At 37.2% G+C, this 19,774-nt stretch overlaps 1 protein-coding gene across 2 annotated transcripts in view; it reads left to right on the top strand.

Annotated features, from left to right (window-relative positions):
* The first annotated feature begins 924 nt into the window (after positions 1 to 924).
* Positions 925 to 19,774, top strand: part of si:ch211-236d3.4 (protein FAM107B) — a 35,693-nt gene continuing 16,843 nt past the window's right edge. The window contains exons 1-2 of one of the 2 annotated variants that reach the window (XM_051912042.1): positions 925 to 1,104; positions 19,306 to 19,363. In XM_051912042.1, the coding sequence (XP_051768002.1) occupies positions 1,081 to 1,104; positions 19,306 to 19,363 (82 nt within the window). In that variant the 5' untranslated portion in view covers positions 925 to 1,080. The remainder of the gene's footprint in view (positions 1,105 to 19,305; positions 19,364 to 19,774) is intronic. The other variant, XM_051912044.1, reaches the window with a different exon arrangement.

The raw sequence follows: 19,774 nt of genomic DNA, 5'->3' as shown, positions 1-19,774 counted from the left end.
TTCCGTAAGTTGAATAGGGAAGGCGTAGAACATAGCGTGAGCTTTTTGAACTCCTAGAGTTTTACACTTTCTTCGTAAGTTGAATACGGAAGGCGGTCTAGCGGAAGCTACATATTTTACTTCATAACTTGTTAAATATGGATATATTTTTACACAAACAGATTGCTTCACTTTAGAAGGCAATTATCACACTTGCAAGTGTCAGTCTTGTGTCTAAAATTAGATAGCAATATTATAAAATTAAGTATGTTTAATTTTGGTGTTGTTAATGTTTATTGCACAGCAAAGTCACAAATCAGCCTTTTAAAATGTAATATGGCATATCCCAGATTATAATAATAAATTTTCACAGTAAATGAAAACAACACAGCTCATACAAAAACTGTATTTTACCACCTGACATTAATGATCAGCTCAAAATGCCTTTGTGATTAGACCGGGTCACTTATGGGCCATGGCTGGATTTCCAAAGTAGGGGACATTTAACATTTCTCAATACATAAATACAAAAATAAAAAAGACCACCTATGCCTTGATAATCCCAGCAAAAATCAAACCCCCTATCCCTGAATTCTGAAAGTTATTCTGAGTCCATCCCACCATGAGCCTTCCTCAAGACTTCCTTCTCTGTCACTGCCAATTAGCATAATCTTGGTGCAGTGGATAAGTCCTGTAAGGAAAGCGGAGTAACAGGTGCCACGGATGGTCTGGTTTACTCTCTGACTCACGCTCAGTTTGATTCCAGTTTGTTTAAAGCTAAGAAACCAAAGATGACAAAATAGCTACCTCAATCTTACAAGCTGCTCCTTTTTGTCAAGCCAAAGAATGTCAGAGAGACTTAGTCATTTTAATCTAACCCAACTAGTCACTTTTGCCAGACTACCCCACTGCTGAGGTGCCAGGGAGAGCGAGAGGGCTTTTCTGTCTGCACCCCCTCCCTTCCTCCTTCCCTCCCTTGGTGGAGCTGAAGTTTACACGGATCAAATCGAGGAGAGGAGTAGAGTTTGGAATCACAAGGAAATCTCTGAAATCTGGGCCTAGCGGACAGACAGCAACCTCATCCCACCCCAAAGTCTCAGCATGGGGGCGTCCTATGGCAAAAAAGTAAGTATGCTTTGTAATTTTTGTTAATCAGTTTAGGTAACTGAGGTGAACACTTGATGTGTCTTAAGAGTTATGTTTTGTTTAAATAAGAATCATCACCAAGCATTCAAAGCACTGCTATTTATATTGAGCAATTGTAATATCTAAAGTAAAACCTTTTTTAATTTAATCATTTAATGTGTCTTCTAAAATATATACTTAACTGTGAGTGCTGATTTTAGAGTTATTTTGTTATAGAAGTCAGCATTTATGATAATGCTTTGATATTTTCAAATGAACACTTGTTTAAAAAGTCTAAAAGATGATCATTTATTGCATTATATGCATTTGGTAAATGATGTTGACATTACATAGCAGTTTTTCGGCCCAATATAAAATGGAATTGCTCTAATTTCCACGAGTTTCGGATTAAACCAAGAGCCCATTGTTGGTGCTTTGAATGTTTGGACCATTTCCAGTGAAGTATTGGAGTAGTAACACTGACAAATATCTGAGCTATGGGGAGTGCTGCATGCTGGGAAGGTGTGGATGGAGGGTGTGGTGGTGACTGAAGTTGACTCATTGCTCAGTGCTGCAAGTGACAGCTGACAGCTGCTGTAGAGAGGGTTACTAGAGGATTATAGGATATAAGAGCCTCTTCTGAGTACCTATGTCTGTCATTTGACTGTACAATCAAGTGTCAGATTTATTAGGGTGAAGAGTTACAGTCAGAATTAAATAAATATTGATACATATCACGGATAAGGAACTGTGCTGTATTAAATAGGCATGTAGCTAAATGTTTTGTAAATTAGCGGATTATTGACCACGGCTGCGTTTCTCAAAAGCATTGTGAGCTATGAGACCATTGGTGGCAATGGTTCTACAAGACAACTCTAATTGTGAAAACAGTTGTAGGTGTATTGTGTCTGTGGGTGTTTCTATATCTTTGGGCACTTTTATGTGACCAGGAGTTTATTTTCACTAAAAAGAAAGTAACTTTTTTTTTTTTTTTATTTTATGGTACCACTTTATATTAGGTGGCCTTAACTACTATGTAATTACATTTAAATTAATCATTTGATACAATGCACTTATTGTGTACGTACATGTTTTTACATTGTACTTATATTTTTAAAAATTCCTGCATGTAATTACATCTATAATTATTTTCTGCAATTACATTTATAATTACACTGTTGACCCATCCCTTGCACCTTAACCCACCCTTAAACCTACCCATACCACCAAACCTGTGCCTAACCTTACCAATATCTCACCTCAATAGCAGCAAAAGTGTTTTGCAATACAGTATAAACACAATAAGTACATTGTACTTATTTTTTGATGTAAGTACATAGTAGTTAAGGCCACCTAATATAAAGTGGGACCAATTTTATTTTATTTTTTTTTATATCAGAATCAAAAGTAACTTTATTATTTCTTTATCAATTATTTGTGCTGCTTTTCAAAAGCTTTTTATGTATAGACTTGTTTTTGCCTGTGTTTCACACCCAGACTTTCAGCCTTAAATGATTAAAAAAAATGCATCATAAAATATTAATTATTAAGGGATTAAAATTATGAAGTGAAATATGAAAATTGAGATGAAATATTAAGAATATGATGTGTGGGAAAAACAAACAAACAAAGAAAAGACAAAGTAAATATCACTTGCAGGCAGAATAAAGTAATTTTGGGCACATTTTTTTTTAAAGTAGGCTCATTTTCCAATTCCCCTAGAGTTAAACAGTTGAGTTTTACCGTTTTCAAATCCATTCAGCCGATCTCCGGGTCTGGCGGTACCACTTTTAGCATAGCTTATGGCTAGGAACTATACTCTCATTACGGCGTAATAATCAAGGAACTTTGCAGCCGTACCATGGGTGCAGCAGGCGCAATGATATTACACAGCGTCTCTCACAAATGTCTCCATGGTTGCAAGGCACGCTCCCTGTGCAAGCAGGGGGTCACAGGCGCTGCGTAATATCATTGCTCCTGCTGCACCCATGGTACGGCAGCAAAGTTCCTTGATTATTACATCGGAATGAGAGTATAGTTCTTAGCCATATCGGCCTAGAAAACTTTTCATTTTCCGTCGGTCTTAGTACACGATGTAACTACAGAAGAGTCAAGTTTTAAGTAGGAAAAATATCGAAACTCTTTGGTCATTTTTGAGCGAGATGCTAACGGTCTAATCAGATTCAATGAACTATGCTAAGCTATGCTAAAAGTGGTACCGCCAGACCCGGAGATCGGCTGAATGGATTCGAAAAAGGTAAAACTCAACTGTTTAACTCTAGGGGAGTTGGAAAATAAGCCTATTTTCAAAAAAAAATTCCTTTAGGTGTGAAATTTTGTGCATTTAGGATACATAAAAATGCTAGCTATGAAGTTAGCCTTAGCATGGGTTGGAGATTTTTTCCAAAAGAAAAAAAAAAATGTTAAAAATGTAATTTGTATATTTCATATTATGTATGAAAATACATAATATGAGGTGGAAATGACACTGTGATGAATGTGTTTATAACTTTCATAATAATAACAATACTAATAAACTGAGAGTTTCAGAGTGACAGAAGTGTTTCAAAAAGTTTATACTCTAAAAGAAACTAAGAGCCCGTCCACACAGAGACGCTTTTAGCTGTATACGTAAAAAATTTGTATCGTATCAGCGTTTCGTCCAGACGGATCCGTGTTTTGGGAGCTATTTTTTGAAACCGGGTCCCAGAGTGGATAAATCTGAAAACGACACACTTGCGTTTTCGTGTGTACAGTCAATCCGTATATTTTTTGAAACAATGATGTCATCACCCCACGTCTCGACACCTCGACTCACGTGCTTCAAGGATGCGTTCCACTCCACTTTTAGACATGCACTCACAAACTTCCCTAAGCACTTCCCCTCAGGGGAATCCCTGCCGCCATTTTGAAGTGTGTTCCACTTCGTCAAGTGGACGAGGGAAGTTATATGGACAGACCCTCGCTCCCTCAGAGGGAGTGAGTTTACTTCATATGTACACTTCAGGCAGTTTCATATCCCACAATGCAGCACGATTGTGACATCATCGCATATTGTGTTTAATTTACCCCACCACAAATAACTCTATGACATATTAATTAAAACACATGCTGCATTAAACAATTTCGTAAGGGGAAAAAAAATGTAAACAATAAATCAACTCCATAGCAGATTCCAAGTGATCAAGGGCTTAGGACGTTCCAATTCAGCCCATTGCAAGGGTTCCGCCAGTAGTGGGCACTCGTGCAACATAAGCAATGACGTACATCCGAGCCAACGAGACTGAGGGAAGTTAGCGAGGGAAGGGCATAAAAAAAAAAAAAACGAACTGAAACAAAGCCCAAGTCTTCTTCTTTGTATTTAGTGTATCTCTGTGGCAGAATTACAGCACCACATACTGGTCTGGCATGTATACTACATCGCTTTGAGTCCGTTTCAGTGGTTTCGTGCACACAGATATTTCTTGAGATGCCGCTGTTTACGGATTGATTTTTTTTTTTTTTTTTTTTAGAACAAGGGGAAAAAAGGTCAGATAGGGAAAGCTCTGGCTTTGTGTGGATGTGACCTAAAGTTATGCTGATTGACTTGCAAGACACACCACCAAAAAGCAGCCAATAATAGTTTAGCAATGACCTTGTAAATTCCTCTCCAGGTCAAGGAAAGTCCCAAATGCAAATTGGTGCCAGACCAATTCAGCATCCCATAATCACCCAAACTATTGACTTAAGTTTCACACACAGCCGTCTCATTCTGTTCAGCCAGCATTGTGGATCGTACAGCCTGTACTTCAAAACGTACAGTTTATCTGACGTAAAACAAGAATGATGGCCCCCCTTGAGCAGATTGTTGTTTTGATAGTCCAGCAGTTATTGGAATGTGAGTTCTTCAGTAATGTCTAAGGTGCAGCAGAGAAACCAGTGCTCAGTGAGAGCTGAAAATGTCAGCTTGTCAGAGCTGTAATTTCACCCTCTCTGCCAGCTTCCGGGCCACTTGGCATGAGCTGAATACCTCGACAGGACCTCGCAGTTATAGACCCTCACATTACAAGACCCCTCTTTCCCTTTTTCAAATAGGCTGTTGAACTGAGGCTTAACTGTAAGAGAGATCATGCAAACGTTTGCGATTATTAATATATCCTAATGCAGCAACATGCTCTGTTTTGCTGTGTCTGGTTAACTCAGTGGATTTAATTAAAACTTTGTTCTGTGTTCATCCTGTTACAAGCTTTATTCCACTGGAGCGTGTATCTCTGCTGTGGCATTTCATGCATGGGTGAAATGAGACGCACCTGCCCAAAGCTCACTCAATCACGAGTGAATATGGAACGATTGGGAAACTGGTTGTAATCCAAGCTAATGAAATCTCTGCTTCCCCGGCCACACTACTAACACTGTTATTTCTGCCGTATAGGCCCTACTCTGCAAATTTATGTGTATTTATGCATAGAAAATCTGGTTACCCATTTCATTTTCCAAAATGTGCAGTATTTAACCAAAAACACTCAGCATTCCAGTGCAGTGACTTGCTATTTATTTGGAACAATGAAATGCACTAAAAAAACGTTTTCTAAAATTAAAATCACTGAGGCCCAAGGAACATTCTAATTCTATGAGAATAGGGAAGTCCACACCAACTATAATGATAATGACACAGAGAAACGATATAGTTGGAATAACTTTCAGAATGTCTTTTCTCCCAGCGGATGTACGATAAAAATATTGACAACTTATGAGAATCCCCTCGACTTTAAAGAGCTTGAGCATTTAAAGCAGCAGACGACATAACTGCAGAGCGCACTTAAAATAAACACTTACATTGGTGTACATATGTAGTTACTGTTCTTGATGTGAACAGGCCTTTATTCTAAATTGCACACTGTTATTGTATACTGAGCATTATGCAGTAAACAGCATACTCAGTTTCATTCCAAACATAGCCTCTGTTCTGACATTGTACGTGCTTTGGGTGGAAACTATTTAAGAACAATAAAGCTCAGGCTGATCTTGGATGAGCATCTCTGCTCCTAAATTATAATGAGTAACAACAAAGCTGGTCTAGGATCAGGATTAATACGACTACATCAGCCAACTCCTGAGCAGAGCACTTGCATGTGATTGCCCTACTGCTAAATGGGATGTCAAGTTGCGCTAATGCCTCCTGTGCCAGAGACCTACTGAGGAAGATTAGACCAATCAGACAAAATCCTTTCTAAATGATCCAACAGTCAAGCTAAAAATAATTACACGCTCTGGGGAGGAATTTAACTCTGAAAGACCAGGTGTTTATGTTCTACATTGACAGTTCCTGATTTATATAAAAGCTACCTGAGACAGCACAAATGTCTAATATTTTCAAAGGTTTATTTCCATTTTTGTTTTTTAATCAATGGACTGAAGTAGCCTTATATTTTAAAGATGCACAAAGTATTTATTTATATTTTTTATTTATTAGTTATCTGTGATTTAGACTATATACTGACATCTAGTGGTGTGGATGAAGCATCATGCAAACGAAGTGTATCCAAGTTTTCAGTTGCCACTGCCTTTGTAGCCATATTTGCCACCCATGATTCATTTATTTCACAATTAAAAGTGACCATTATGAGGCAATCCGCTTTATGTAATACTTTTTTAGGCTACTGATATGACAGGTCTTTGAATCTTACTTAGTGCATCTTTAAAGTGCCCCTGTATAGTCAACAATTTTATATTGTTCCGTGTCTTTATTTTGGTCTGTGCGAAACCGTGTGCTGCCAGTTTATCCAATAGTATTTCGACATCACAGGTTGCCAGTTATCGAAAAACACCGCGTATTGCAGCCATGGAAACCAGCAAACAAACTGGGTCAGAGAATCGCAGATTCTACCTGACCTAAAAAGCCTCTGCACCCATCTAAAAATCTATATAAATGACAGCATTTTAAAACACAGATAAATCAACTCATCAGCTTACAGTGTGTAAGTCTCCTCAGCTTTCATTGTCAATTGCGCTCCCTCTTGTTGCGTGCTCAAGCTGGCCACCCGCGTCTTTAAACGAGGGGGCGGGGCAAACAATATTTTGAATGTGGACTGCAGTACCTATTTCGAACACTGGGTGTCATTCCTACATAGAGCCACTTTAAAGTTCATCTTTGATCACCAAAATAACACATTTAAACATTTTTCCTGTGATTTTTTTTTTTTTTTTTTTTAAATAAATTCTTCGTGCCTTAAAATAGATTGATTGTAACTCTACACCCTTGCTCATTTATTATACACGGATCTATGATTATGCTAATTAGCCCCGCCTCCACTCAGCGAACTTACTGAGGTAAACGCTGCACAATGGTATCGCTTTTTACAACGCCAGACACATAATGGTAAATAATATGATTAGCCTTTTGCTTGACTACATTATCAAACAACTAATAATGTGTTGCTAATGTTACACAAAACATGTTCCCGTTCAGACAGCTGTCTTCTAACAATCAGTATCCTTACAAACGCTTTGAACACCTTAACGTCAGTGGAGAAACGCATATAGTTCATCACAACATCGTTTTAAACATCATACACCCGCTATTTTGTCAATTCTACCCAAATTTTTATATCAACAGAAAAATATACAGGGATATATTCTCTTGAGACTCTCCTGCTTGGTTAATGATATGCTAAAGCCGCCGGCACGTTAACGTGATTGGTTACAAGGTAGTTTGTGACGTCAGAAACATCAGCGATTTCAAACCGTGGATTTGAGACTGTCTTTTTTTTCAGAGAAAATACTCAGCACTGGTGTTGACTTATGAATTTGCACATGGTTTGTCTTAAAGCATATTAAAACACCACATAGACATATAAACAACATTAAAAACTTGATTTTCACCACAGGGGGTCTTTAAGTTACACTGGGTTGATTTTATAATTAACTAGTTTTAATTAAATAGGCTATATAAAGAATATATTATATTATATACATTAATATTAGCTGTTTGTTTAATTTAATGTTAATTTGATCACATTTGTGTTTTAACAGTTGTTTGAATCTGTATTGATTGTGTTATAAAAAAAAAAAAGATGAATCCTAAATCCTAAAACTGTGCTGAATTTTTTACAAAAATCTAGAGTTTAGTAGCTTCTGGTTGGCTGATGTCGGACAGTGAATGTGTATGAGAAAAAGTGGGTCAGATTCAAAGCAAGATGGGTCCAGAAACCAGAATGTATAAGAACCCTGGAGACAAGTAACTGAACCTGTCCGTGGTGCACTTCAGCCTCCGCAACAAATGAGCCTCTGATCAATGGACTTTACACAGGACTCTTAAAGCAGAAATCCCTTTCTCTTTCTCTCTCTCTCACTGTCTCTCTCTTTCAGCATTAGCACGGGTCTCATTTCACTCCATTAAGAGAAGAAAAAAAAACTCTCTGAAATAAGAAACAACACTTTAATTTGAAGGCTAAATTGTGGGTTGTAGACAGAGATAGAGGTTAATCTGAGACTCTGGAATGTTGAAGTTGAAAAATGACTGCTTGGATGTTTCGCTTTACATTACATATTTGTTTCAGTAAATTAGTCTTAGTGTTCCTTAGTTTTAAGTTATATAAATGCCTTCATTCTGCTGTATGTTCTTGAAAATTATGTAATAGACAGAACGAATAACCAAGCATTTCAACATGTCTATAAAACTCGGTCAAATGATTGAATTTATACAAATAAGAAAAAGTGAGGAAAAAGGTTCACCACCCAATATAAAACCTAAGAATTCTTGTCATTAAACCAGATGAATTCAGTGGGTCACAGGAATTGGAAGTGGCTTAATTTGAAATAATCAGAAGGGAAAATTACATACCTGGCTTCTGATCTGCTGATTTAAAAGACCCATGATTAAGCACAGAAAACCAAGGAGAAAGATAGCTAAAATAAATAAATAAATAAAGAGAAAACAATGTAATCAGCTTATGAATAGTGTGGCACACTGTTTACATAACATAAAAAATATTGCAGAACGTCAACAGCAATATATGGTTTATAAGCATGGATTTATGAATATGACTTAGCATATGATCTTTATGACTTTTTATTGTGGTCAAAAATGATTTGTTGAATTCTATAAGACATCAAAATTGTTGTGACCATCTAAATCTGTACTGATACGGAGCATGTGTGCCTGCAAGTTAATTATTCCAGCCTACAAATCAATTTTCTCTTTCATTATTTTTGGTTTGACCTTAAATAATACTAATGTTTTCCTCCCACGCAGTTTACTACAGGCCTGGAACACAAATGTAAACATGCAAATGAAGCCTAGATAATGACAACACATTGTATGTTTACATCAGAAAAATTGGATTACAAATATTGTTTTTTGAAGGATATTTTTCATATTTGCTGGAAACAAATTGCTTATTCTGTGGGAATCATGCAATTGACCCACAGCTGTTGATGCAGGATTGCATACATTGCAAGTTAATGAGTAGTCTAAAACTCATTAATTGTCGTTACTGAAAAATCCCCAGAGCTTTGTAACTGAAACGTTGTGATTCATTGAGAGCTTAAAAAGCACAGCTGCATGTGACTGATTCGTCCTTTGGCATATGAAACAAGATATGTGTTGTATAAAATATTTGATGACATTTGACACAGTTCAGGTTATATTTATAACTGTTTTTACAACATTTTTAACACGTACAGCACTGAATGAATCTGTTTGGGTCATGATTTACAGTAAACTGAGAATGCGTGGATATGTACTGCTCTAATTGTAGTACTGGATTCCCCACCAGGTGGCACAATCGCTCCAAATGTTAAAATGCCTTTGAGTATAATTAGCATATTACATACTGGAAACAGACTTCTTAATGTATTTAAAAACTGTGCCTATAAAACAATTTTGAGTAACAACAACATAAGGCAAATATCTTACAACTCAAAAAACTTAAATTGGTAGATTTGTTTTACTTTGTTTTACATTTGGCATTATACTGTTCATAGAAATTTAACTACTTAATATTTCAAGAAATTAAATCCTAGCTAAGTTATATGCTTATTTTAAAACCCTGCAAACATGCATACAGTATATTTTAGGCTCTGTCTCCTATGATGTTAAACATCAGTGGTGCTAAATTTACAAATGTACAAATATATTAACAAGCCTTATGATCAAGCGAGAGAAAGTGTAGTTGACTAGTAGTTGACTGCTGAGATGTCTTTCAGAGAAGTTGACTATCTTAAAGGGACAGTTCACCCAAAAATGAAAATTCTGTCATCATTTACTCACCCTCAATTTGTTCCAAACCTGTATGAGTTCCTTTCTTCTGCTAAACACAAAAGAAGATATTTTGAAGAATATGGTTAAGCAAAGAGTTGATGGACCACATTGGCTTCCATTGTATTTTTTCAATTTTTTCTTCTTTAATGTTTAATCAATTTAATGTTTATTCAACCACGACCCTACATTGGACAGCAGGTTTGGAGAATGGATGGATGGATGAGTGTGAGTTATTTTTTTTATTTTTTTTACTTTATTTATTTGCTTATTTTATGCTGGAAGGAATGAATTTATAGATGTAAATTCTCTCAAATTCTCTAAAGGTTTTAACTTGTTTATAGTATAACAACAGTCTTAACTGATAGCCTGCTGAAGCACAGTACCCTGAAGCCCCCTCTAAGAAGTTATCTCTAAATTCACCCCCTTTTAGATACAGACACAAAAAAATATTATTGCAAAAAAACAATACCTCACTAATTGAACGAGTCTGCTGTTGGACTGCTAGATATGTTCTCTATTAGTTGAGCCGCATTTGAAGTTGTGATGAATAAAAGTCCCACATTACAGTTAAAAGACCCAAATACTTGACTTGTTTGGGATGTAGATTTGAGTCTTTCCATATTCAAGCAGATAAGATATACTTGTGTTGCTGTAAAATACCTGCTTGACGAGCATATGCTAGTTGCGCACGCACTTGACTACACACATGTACAAATGTTTAATAGAATGGCTCCAAGCAGCCCAAGATTTATCACCATTTCCACTTACTTTCATCTCAACAGGAAACCAGAAGATGGACTCTGATCTTGTGTAGTTTACCAGATCTTAGCTGCCATTAAAACACATAATGACCATTAGGGGAATGGAAAATGTTTAACTGTGTAAGGAAAGAAGCCTTTAGGGGTCTCTAAATGTCTGTTTAATTGCAACATTTAGATTCATATTCAGGCCCAGGCAGTGGATCAGGACCATGGGAATCTGCAGAACGGTGTCACGTGTAATGAACAGGATGATAAACTATTAAACAATATTTTATCGTACATAAAATCATTCCTTATCAGCCTTTGTCTGGGTGCCGCAGCAGGTCCCTGCAGAAGACTGGAGCGTTGATCCGTGCCCATGTTCTCTAGTAGGTTCCGTGGATAATTAGCAGGCTCCCTCTCCCCTCTGTGGCCTCCGCTAATTGTTTGTGTTGTCTAGGAAACCTGAGAACCCTCAGCTTGAAACGAGAGCAGCAAAGCAGGGCCAAAATCTATTAAAAACACCCTTTTTGTTTGTGGCTTATGCGTGAGGATGCAATATCACTTTGCAGTATATGGGTACAGAGACACGTTCTGAACAGCGTAAATAAAACATGAGTGATCAGAACGGGCCACAAGCGGAAAGGTCAAACGATCACTTTGGCCAGTAACTGGACACTACAAGTGAGGCGCTGTGGCATTCAGCCCATCTTGGAGGACAATGGGGCATTCTAGAGGAGGTCACGCTTGGCTCTCCTCAAGGTTTAGTGATGCCAGATTGCTTTGGCTGTGGCCTATATTCTGTCCCTTGTGATAGACGAGAGGATAACTTTGATTTCAGAGAGGCTGATGGTTTCTGCATTAGGCTACTACATTATACTGCACTAGATGAAACTATAGTACTGTACCATAATACACTTCATTATGCCATCATTGTAAAAAAAAAAAAAAAAAAAAGTCCCATTATATTTACGGTAAAAAAAAAAAAATGGCAGCTAGATAGTTGCTAGAGATTCGCCAGAAATGTATTCGTTTTATGGTTTCTGACTTCACAGGATGGCATTGGTGCTTGTATATTTACAATTTAGAAAAAGAGAGTCCTATAATTTACAAAGGATGGTTTGATCTAAGTGCAGCAGACAGATTTATTAAAATAAACACAACAAGGGTAAATCCAGGCAGAAACAGAATATTCCAGACACGAGCTAAACCAGAACTGAAACAAACGTGCACACGTAACAAAGACAAAGAATGTGGGAAATACGTGAAAAAAAAGGAACAGGTGAAAGTGAAACTAAGGAAGTAAAACACAGGGACCATGAGAACCGGAACTACATATTAAAAGGTTTAATTCACTTCAGAATTCAAATTTCCTGATAATTTACTCAGCCCCATGTCATCCAAGATGTTTATGTCTTTCTTTCTTCAGTCAAAAAGAAATTAAGGTTTTTGAGGAAAACATTCCAGGATTTTTCTCTATATAGTGGACTTCAACGGCTACCAACAGGTTGAAAGTCAAAATGTCAGTTTCAGTGCAGCTTCAAAGGGCTCTACACGATCCCAGACGAGGAATAAGGGTCTTATCTAGCAAAACAATCAGTCATTTTCTAAAAAAAAATAAAAATGTATATACTTTTTAACCATAAATGCTCGTCTTGCACTGCTCTGCAATGCGCCATGCATTACGTAATCACGTTGGAAAGGTCACGCGTGACGTAGGTGGAAGTACCGTGGTAGGGCGAAAAACTCCATCTCATTTTCTCCTCCAACTTCAAAATCGTCCAACATTGGTTTTTTTTTTGTAAAGGCCGTTTGACTTGCCCTGCATCCCAATGTTCCAACATGATTACGTAATGCGTGGTGCATCGCAGAGCAGTGCAAGACGAGCATTTGTGGTTAAAAAGTATATAATTTATTTATGTTTTTTAGAAAATGTCAGATCATTTCGCTAGATAAAACCCTTGTTCCTCGGCTGGGATTATGTAGAGCCCTTTGAAGCTGCACTGAAACTGACATTTGGACCTTCAACCCGTTGGTAGCTGTTGAAGTCCACTATATTGAGAAAAATCCTGGAATGTTTTCCTCAAAAACCTTAATTTCTTTTCAACTGAAGAAAGAAAGACATAAACATCTTAGATGACATGAGGGTGAGTAAATTATCAGGAAATTTGAATTCTGAAGTGAACTAATCCTTTAAAAATAAGAGTCCTTAGACACAAAACAGGGAAACACGAAACAGGAATCGTAACAGATATAATATTAATGTACCAATACTTAAACTATCAAAATCTGCTTTTTACTTCAATATGTACTGATAGCCACCATGATAATACAAGTGGATAGAAACAATAGAAACTAAAACTAAACAACATAAAATGCAACAAAAAACACAATATAAGTCTTAGCGTGCAATACTTAAAATAAACAAAAATAAGGAGAAACAAAGTTATTTTTATAAAACATAATTTATATGTTGTATGTGCACACAGAGACTTATGGGAATGTCCTTGTACTGTTTTTCACCATAAAATAATATGGTAATTCATCATCTTTATTTGTAAAAACCATCCATTTGACTGTATTATTACAGTGAAATTACATATAAAGCAATGTTAAACATAATATTTCACAATATATGGTAAGGTATTTTACAGTTAACCAATTAACAGGTTTCTACTGTAGCATTTTACAGTCTTTTCTGTAAAAAAAACAAAAACAAACTTTTTTATAGTTCTATCCTTTGCTATAGGCCTACTATACTATACTATATTACATTTTACTGTATTGTACTTTGTGCTGTACTGTGATGCATGCTTTGTTCATTCCCATTGTTTTTCATATTTTATCGTTTCATTTTTACTGTAATACCTTTCAATGGAAGTGCAGTCATTGCAGCTATAACTTTTATTTCAAAGTGCCAGATATTGTTTCTACATAAACATTCATAGTAAGGCATACCCTCGCATAGTGTAGTGCTGTCTATGACTTTCTTTCTTCGGTGGAGCATATTTTCAAAAAAATGTCTTTTGACAATGAAAGTCCATATGTTGTCTTGGACTCCATTAATATGGACAAAAACTATTGAAACATTCTTCAAAATATCTACACTACACCATAGCCTCACTATAGGAACATAAATATTCACACATATAATATTAATACTACTGTACTGCACCTTGCACCATACTGCACTATAAGTCAAGTCAGTTCACTGGTCCAGCAAACAAATTGTGCATTCTAGACTGTAACTATCCAGCGGTGTTCATATCAAAAAGTGACTGGCCCTTTAGATGAAAGATGTGGCTTCTATTCCTACTGTTGCCATGCATTGCAATTTCTATCATTTAAAAAAAAAAAAAAAAAATAGTGGTTTGTCTCCTCTCATTTATGTCTATTGACCGCACTGCACTGCCCTAATCTATCAATACTATGCTATACTGTACTTTACAGTATGCTGTTTGTTCATTCACAAATTTAGAGATTGCCTGTATTGTTTAACGTTTAATTGGTTCATTTGTGTCTGAATAATCACAGTCACACTGACACATATTGACTGTCTTAAGAAACATTTCACCAGAGAATCAAGATATATGAAGCCCCATTCCACACTTAATGCACTGAGAGGCATTCCATAATTAAAGGAGAGCATTCAGTGCTGAATAAATCCAATTCCGATCTCATTCATACTATTAAACACCACTCTACTATTCACGGAACGCTGCTCCAAATATGGATTGACTCTTAGAGAGCATAAGCTTATTTCAACCTGATTCCATTGTTACTTGAGGAGGCTTTGCATCTTTCAGCCTCTTAGTAAGTCTTTGTTGATTATAATGCTGTTTAAAGCCTGTCTCCCAATGAGAGGACACAAATCCCCTTTAAATACAAGCAAATTAATTACATCTCAATAAAGCTTCCTTTTTTATGTCAGGCCTGAGAGCTCGCTCAGAGGGAAAACATTGATATTTGTGCAGGTGAATAAATTATCCTATGTCAGTTTTGTTTGCAAAGGGTGTGTAAGGGACAGCTAAACAGAAATTATTGCACCCACTGAATTTTCCTTCTCGGTTGTAAGAGGTCTATGTAAGCCTGAAATTAAAGACATTTGTTCTTTCCTCAGAATGTCTCTCTCTTTTATATCCCATTTTCCATGTGCTCACTTTGAATGATAAGACAGTGAGGCCCTTGTGACGACACCAAGCCTGAGCAGGCTTCTCCTAGCAACTACAGCAACGGTATCCATTCACTAGAGTGTTCTGCATTGAATATAGCCGGAAAAGAGTCCTCAGGCATTAATTTGTAACTGCAGGCTGTAGAAAAACTGGGTGATGTGAGGTCCACTCAAAAGGAGAGGGGGTGCGTGCTCCTACTGCTGGATCTCAAAACTTTTACATCTGAGACCAAGTGGTTTCACTGAGTGTAAATACTGGGGTTGAATATGAATATGTTTTGGTTCTATTCTGTTTGCCTGTGTTCCTTGCCATTATAAGTTGAACTAGTTTCCTCTTGTGTGCCAGTTAACTACGTTCACCCGTGGGTTAATTTAGTTCCCTAATTTACCTTTGTGTATTTAAGTCCTCAGTTTCCTTCGTTCAGTTGTCCATTCTACATTACTTTAAGTTGAGTTGTTCTTTTTCCATGCTTCCTAAGTTCTATGCTAAATAAAACCATTACTGCTGCTAACAGATCAACTTTTCAAGTTTATTTGCAACCCAGCAATGACAGTTGCTAAAATATTTTAAATGAAATATGGAAGATTTCCATCCCTTCATTGAAATTCCATCTCTCTCCAAAATTGTACACTTCAAAAAGTCAACCCAGTCTCATTAGAAAAACGTACCTGTGGGAACGTTTTCGCGAGTCGCAAAATACGTACCAATACATATCTGCATCACTGCAGTTTTGATGTGAAATGTCCACTGAGTGACGCTAAAAGTGTGTTCATTTTTTTTTGCCGGAACAGATAAACATGAATATGGTAGGCCTACGTTTTTATGACATTGGTTTTATACGAATCACTGCATTTCTGATTTGAAATTTGCACTCCATTGCGTTTTAAAATAACGTACCACCAACACTACACCTAAACCTACCCGATAGTGTTAACAAAAGCAAATGTGACATTAAAAGCATCCGTAATCGTTCCGTTTTAGCTCGTTTAGATCTCTTTAACATGACTCGCCTTTCACGGGATTCGTACCCACGGCTTTCTCGTCTTAAGTACAACTCCGTATCAGCTGAGCTACCGAGCAAGCTTGTTATGGCAAAAACAAAAAAAAAGCGTTTTGAAGTCATAACATAATATTGTGCAAGGAGACGTGAAAACGAGTCTTTATTAATCCATCTGACCCCGTAATCGTAACTGTGTATGAAAACGATTAAAAGCGCTTGCTGTTTTACTGCCTCTAGTGTTCATTTCTGTTGGAAACTGCAGTGAAATGGACGCATTGGTAGCCTACGTATTTTGGCGACTTGCAAAAACAGGTACGTCTTTCCTAAACTAAATATAACCCTGAAAGTCTCTTTTGAAGACTTGGATTAAACTGCTTGATACATTTATATTATTTTTACGATGTCTTTATTAACGTTTTGAAGCATCAATTCTGGAATGAGCTTTCGGTGGAGGGGCAGAAACAACTCAGGAGTCATTAAAATATCTTCATTTGTGTTTTATATATGAAACTATTAGGGGTGTGACGAGACAGCTCATGAGACGAGACACGAGATTGAGTTCACGAGAACGAGACAAGATTTTTAAGAAATCTTCAATGACGAAATACATGACTAGAAAAATAGTCTGCAGGTGCATTTGAAATGTTTTAACTAATGAATGTCATTTCAGTTCTACTTTCTGTCTATAAATTATGCAGTAAAAGACAACAATACTCAAGCACTGTAAAAGGTTTTGCCACAAACTCAGCTGACTGGCTTCTCTCCTGTATGATTTCATATGAGAACTTTTGACCTACTATGTGAACTCCTTTCCACAGATTAATCATAGAAATAAAAACAGTATAAATAAAAATGAATAGAACAGTTTTCTCTTAGTCTTAAGTGCAAACAATAAGTGCAACCATAATCAAAGTACTCTCTCAATATTCAAAGTGCAAATAGACACCAAATTTTCACGATACAGAGCTAAGAGATGGTTACAACTACACAGCCCAGCCTAAGATAGCTTTCATATTGGGAGATATTTGCATGCATCAAGGAGCTGCTCTCAAAATGCGGGTTATTAAAATTGTGTTCGAATGCGCACTCGCGTTTTACTTTCACTTTCGCAATCGCGCGTACTCTGTGAATAGGGAATGGCGGTGCTGAGCGCGCATTCTACAAGATAAGACATTTGTCAGATGCTTAGGCTCTGTTGTGCAACGAATCCTCTGCCATGGTCTTGTCAGTCATCGTCACTTACTCTCATCACATGATCAGTGAAGGTTAAGAGGTTAAGTGCTCACAAAAGAGATTAGTTTTCAGCTGGTTTTTAAATATTGCCACAGATTCTGCATTCCAGATGAAGGCAGGAAGATTGTTCCACCAGCATGGAGCAAAGAACGAAAATGTTCTGGAGAGTGATTTTGTGCCTCTCTGTGATGGTACCACGAGCCTTTGTTCCTTTTGTGATCGCAGGCTTCTGGTAGGGGTGTAGACTCGTAAAAATGAGTGGAAGTAGGAGGGTGCTAAGCCTGTGGAAGATCTGTAAGTAAGTGTCAACGCCTTGAACTTGATGCGAGCAGCAAGTGGTAGCCAGTGCAGAGAGATGAAGAGAGGTGTGACATAGGCTCTTTTGGGCTTGTTAAAGACAAGACGTGCTGCAGCGTTTTGAATCATTTGTTAGAGGCTTGATTGTGCATGATGGCAGTCCAGCCAGAAGAGCATTGCAGTAATCAAGTCTAGAAATGACCAGGGCCTGGACGAGGAGTTGTGTCGCAGTTGTGGACTAGTTTGAGATTTTCATTTGTGCATAGAAGCTTCAGGGCCTTTCCTAACATTGTTATACTAGTTACTGGGAGCAATGTTGTGCAAGGTGTGTACCACTTGCCCACTGACACATTATTGACTCAGAGCTAAGGCCTTCGAGTTTTAGTGCCTTGGTTTTTAGATTGGTTCGAACCACAAGAGGGCAGGCATTGGTCAGCATGGGGTATAGTTGATATTAGGGTCAGCATAGCACCTTGCGATGTCATCGCACTGCGTCAGCCAATGATTGCCATGATTTTACAAGTGCCTCAGACACTGGGTTCCACAAGGATGCGTTCCCATAGCATCAGCAACTGATGTAGCTTCTTGTTTCCTTTCTCAGAGAACGAGGGTTATGTAAGCCCAAGACGTTTTATGAAACTATATAAGAGGAAAACCTAAGAAAGAAAAATAAAATGAAATTTTAAATTTTAAAACTTTAAATTTGTTCATTTACTCATGGCTTTCTGAAAACTGTGTAACGTTACATGAAAATAGGTTTGGCATCAATAATGTCAAATGGCATCATTGAATTCTGGTGCATCTACTGACACTAAATTTGAATGAGATGTGAGAATTACAGAAAAAATTTCAATCAAATGTTGGTGTTTTCTTTACAAAAAAAAAAAAATATATATATATATATATAGCGCATGAGTCATGCAGACTACTTTTTTAATGTCTTGTATTATTGTTATGGTGTTTTGGTCCATTTGGACAGCCCCTGGTTACTGTGTGCAATTGTTGTACATCAAAGTGCAGCATTAACATTCTGCTAAACATCTCATTTTGTATTCTACAGTAGAAAGAAAAAAACGAATGACATGAGAAAGAGTAAATTATTTTTGGATGAGCTATTCAAGAACGATCCAACTATAAACTATCTAAATAACCATATACTGTATTAAACTCAAAAGCCTGTGAAAAACGGTTCTTAGAAGGTTCTTTGCACACCCTAAGATTGTGCCTTTATTTTCTAGAGCATAGAAATGCTACTCCTTGCTAGAATTGCATGGCAATAGAAAAGCAATGGAACAGCTGGTTTCATGTTACAGCGGCAGAAGCATAGTTAATGTGCCTCCACCTTTCCTGGATCCATGACAACTGAAGTCTCTTATAATATATCCTAAATCAATTGGAGAAAGGAGCAAGCAGACAGAAAGTCAGTAATGCTGTGATTGATGAGAGTGATGTGAATATTTGTAAGCTGATAAGCCTCTTTTTTCTCTCTTCTCTGTCTCTCTCTCTCGCACGCATCAGAAGGGATACAACATTGAGCAGCAGAGTGTGAAAAACGGAAAACACCTGAATGGAGCGGGTAAGTCTACACTTACGCGTCCTTGAGAACAATGAAAGCCGGCCAACAGCCCTGCAGAGGAACAATGCAATGTTGCTACGGCTCCTTCTGTCTTTGACCTTGTTTCTTGACACGTCACGGCTGGGTCAAAAAAACTTCCGAAGTTCCTGCCATGCTTCCTGACGTAAAATAATAATAAAGGCTTTTAAATGTGTCACGCGCCGCTGGCCTTGAAAACTTCTTCATTTGATCTAGGAGCAAAGACAAGAAAGAACCCATTTTAACAGATGTTAGGCATAACGCAAAGTTTAGTTGTTTGGCAAGAAACATTAAACTTGCACAATTAATATAGAATTACGATCAAGTCAAATTTATATAGCAATTTCCACAATACACATTGTTTCAAAGCAGCTTTACAGAAACCATGATGTC

This window comes from Ctenopharyngodon idella, chromosome 11, assembly GCF_019924925.1.
Source record: "Ctenopharyngodon idella isolate HZGC_01 chromosome 11, HZGC01, whole genome shotgun sequence".
Taxonomy (NCBI): Eukaryota; Metazoa; Chordata; class Actinopteri; order Cypriniformes; family Xenocyprididae; genus Ctenopharyngodon; species Ctenopharyngodon idella.
The sequence above is the reverse complement of the archived record's forward strand: the minus strand, read 5'-3'. Positions and strand labels throughout refer to the sequence as shown.